A 3,554-nucleotide genomic window follows, 5' to 3' on the forward strand; every position below is an offset into this window, starting at 1 on the left:
ATTAGTCCTGAATATTTTTGGAAGGATTGATGTTGAAGCTGAAACTCCAACACTTTGGCCACCTGATGCGAAGAACTGACTCATTGGAAAAGATCCTTATGCTGGGAAAGAATGAGGGCAAAAGAGAAGGGGATGACAGAGGATGAGATGGTTGGATGGCATCACGGACTCAATGGACATGAGTTTGAGCAGGCTCTGGGTGTTAGTGATGGCCAGGGAGGCCTGGCATGCTGCAGTCTATGGGGTTATAGAAAGTCAGACATGACTGAGCGACTGAACTGAACTGATCAGAACCAAAGACTTTGGAACATTTGATGAAATAAGATTAAGTCTAGAATCTCACAGGGAGTTAATTCAAGGCATTAAAGACACATATTAAACATATATTATGTTTAATGAGTAATTCCCCTGAGTGATGTTTAGTTATATTTTTAATTACTTCATATATTTTCTTTGTTAACCTTCATGCTAATATTAAGGTTATACAAGTACAAATACACCATATCTCTGGGTCTATAATTTGAACTGTGTGTATATGAATCACATGATTTAAAAAATAAAGGATCAATACATATTGCTGACTTACACATTGATTATTCAGCTGATAATTTATTTTTGTTTTACATCTGCCTCCACCATAATCAATTGGTACATACAAAGTTTAAAAACACATTATTAAAATGCAATTTTAATGTGCATAGTCACAATAATAATCCAGGTAGTTCTAAATTTTACAAAAATTAAATATGTCTAGTAAACAAAAGATATTCAACTTAAATTATCTGGGCTTAGCTATCTTCATTTTTTATAGGTTTAGGACTTCAAATTTTATTTTTTATTATGTAATATGATGAATTGACCTCAGTAGATCCTTGTTTATGATTACTTTGTTCGATGACATCTTTGGGGGTGTAAAAAGTGTGATTTTTGTGATTTCCTGGACTAAAAGTTATCTATTTACATAGTGAAATGTCCAGCTACATAAAATTTTGCCTGTAGTCAATTATACTTTTGCTTTATGTTGCAATGTGTGGCAAGTTATCTTACTTCATTGCATTTTATTTCTATTACCTAATATTTGATTAAAACATAACTTATGAGACATTAATAGAATGAATGCATGTGAATACAGCCTTATTTAAAAACTGGAACATTATCAGTAATTTTGCAGCTATTTTTCATCCATTATCTGCCATACAGATGAAGTTATACTTTTGCATTTTGTGCTTAGAATTTCCTTGGTTTCTTAATAGATAGAATCTGGTTAAAAGTCTATTTCTGGATCCAGACAGTCTGTATTTGGATCTTGCTTCCTTATTTTCACAGTCCTTTTTGAGTCTATTAGTAATCTCTTTCCCTTGTTCCTTCTGGAAATTTAAGCAATTTTGGAAAGAGTGGAAAGAAGTGAAATGATGAAACACAGTGTTTCCACATTACAAATTTCTCCCACAAGCTCCTTCAGCAAAATGAGAAACCTCCTGTTGTAAAGGACATTTAACTATAAAATAACTAAGTGGGACCAATATTGAACACCATGTTGCACACAGGAATAGCATAGGTGAACTGCCTCATTCTATTAATATCAATAATCTCAGGAAAGATGATTAATCTCAGATCAATGTATGCTAAGTTGCTTCAGTCATGTTCAACTTTGCAACCCTTTGGACTGTAGCCTGTCAGGCTTCTCTGTCTATGGGATTCTCCAGGTAAGCATACTGTAATGGATTGCCATTCCCTCCTCCAGGGGATCTTTCTGACCCAGGGATCGAACACGTGTCTCTTATGTCTCCTGCATTGACAGATTGATTCTTTACCACCAGTGCCACCTGGGAAGCCCCTTAGAATAGGTATGGGTAAAACGCTGAGTGCCATGGGAAAAAATAACTTGTGTATGGCTGCTTATTTTTTTTTTTCAGATCTGTCCCTAATGCTTTATTAGTCACCTATAGGCCTGTTCTCAGTTATGTGGGCTCCAAGGAGGGGGTCACCATTCACCAGCTCGCAGCTGGGAGCTTGAGAAGGACTTGGCCTAACGCTCTGTGGTCATGGACTGTGGAGTCTGAAGGAGCAGGTCTGGCATTTCCTGGGTCAGTACAGGACACAGGTAGGGGCCTAGAGGCAGGCCAAGAGCCCAGGCGTGCCACCATCTGCCAGCCTAGTTGTGTTTGGAGAAATATTCCTTGCTGTCGTCCACGTTGGGCTTGATCGTGTCATTGCCTGGTGTCCAGCCGGCGAGGCAGACTTCCCTGTGCTCATCTGTGTACTGGAAAGCCTGGACCAGCCTCAGAGCCTCATCCACGGAGCGTCCCACGGGCAAATCATTGACGGTGACCTGGCGAAGGACACCCTTGCCGTCGATGACAAAGAGGCCCCTGTAGGCGACCCCCTCATCTTCCTTCAGCACGCCATAATCACGGGACAACTTTCTGGTTACATCAGCCAGCAGGGGGATGTTCAGCGGGCCCAGGCCTCCCTCCTTCCGGGGAGTGTTGATACAAGCCAGGTGGGTGAACTGAGAGTCCACGGAGACGCCCAGCACCTCGCAGTTCAGCTTGTGGAACTCCGCAGCGCGGTCGCTGAAAGCTACGATCTCCGTGGGGCACACAAAGGTAAAGTCCAGCGGGTAGAAAAAGAGGACCACGTACTTCCCTTTGTAGTCGGAAAGCTTCACCTCCTTGAAGGCGCCATCCACCACCTCGGTGGCCTGGAATTCCGGGGCGGGCTTTCCGAGGTGCGCCTTGCCGCAGGCCATGACTGAAAGCTGCGTGGGTAAGGGCGGGACGCACCGACTCTCGGATGCACGCACTTGATTTCGCAGGGCCCTGTATGGCTGCTTATTCAATAGGCTACATTTAAAGAGCAGCACCTGACCTAGCAATCAATGGGCACAGGTTCTCCACAAATGGAGACTCAAACGAGAAACTGAAAGATTGGCAAGATCTTACTGATGTTTTCAGTTAATAACAATAATATAAAAAAATGGCAAACCCAAAACCATCAGAAAAATAAAAGCATAAATGAAGAAGGTCCCATGTTTGTCTTATCCACAAGGCCTTTCACAGATGATAACTGCAAAACTAGGAAAAAATACTTCAAAGTGTGAAAAGCCCTACTGGAGATATTTTGAGTAAACACTGTTAGTGATGATCTTGGAAGAAGCCAGAGAAGGCAAATTGCCCTTACGTGTAAAATCTGACAGACACAGAATTTGCTACAGGTGTCATAATTTTCAAAGCATCTAGTCAACAAGCCAATTCTCATGAGACGTATGGATCTTACCATTTAACTAATTAATGCTACTCATTCTAAAACAGGTCACCTGTTCCTCCCATTACATCCATGCAATATTCACTCAGAGGTTTATTCACTGCAATACTTGCTACTAGGAAATTCTTTTTTTCTGAAAATCAGCTAGAGTGTTTTTTTTTGTGCTAACTTAGTTATGCCATTTTAGATTAATTGGAGGATAAATCCAGATGGTCCAACATCCATTTACCATGAACTCTGAACACAGAAAGAATAGGTAGCATTGTGGATGCTAAATTAATGAGGGA

At 41.1% G+C, this 3,554-nt stretch overlaps 1 protein-coding gene across 1 annotated transcript; it reads right to left on the minus strand.

The window, feature by feature from the left end:
- Positions 1–2,031: 2,031 nt before the first annotated feature.
- Positions 2,032–2,808, minus strand: LOC133055787 (peroxiredoxin-2-like). Its single transcript, XM_061140891.1, has one exon. The coding sequence runs from the start codon at positions 2,750–2,752 to the stop codon at positions 2,156–2,158; it is 597 nt and encodes a 198-aa protein (XP_060996874.1). The 5' UTR covers positions 2,753–2,808; the 3' UTR covers positions 2,032–2,155.
- Between the last annotated feature and the right edge of the window lie 746 nt (positions 2,809–3,554).

Source organism: Dama dama, chromosome 5, assembly GCF_033118175.1.
Source record: "Dama dama isolate Ldn47 chromosome 5, ASM3311817v1, whole genome shotgun sequence".
NCBI lineage: Eukaryota > Metazoa > Chordata > Mammalia > Artiodactyla > Cervidae > Dama > Dama dama.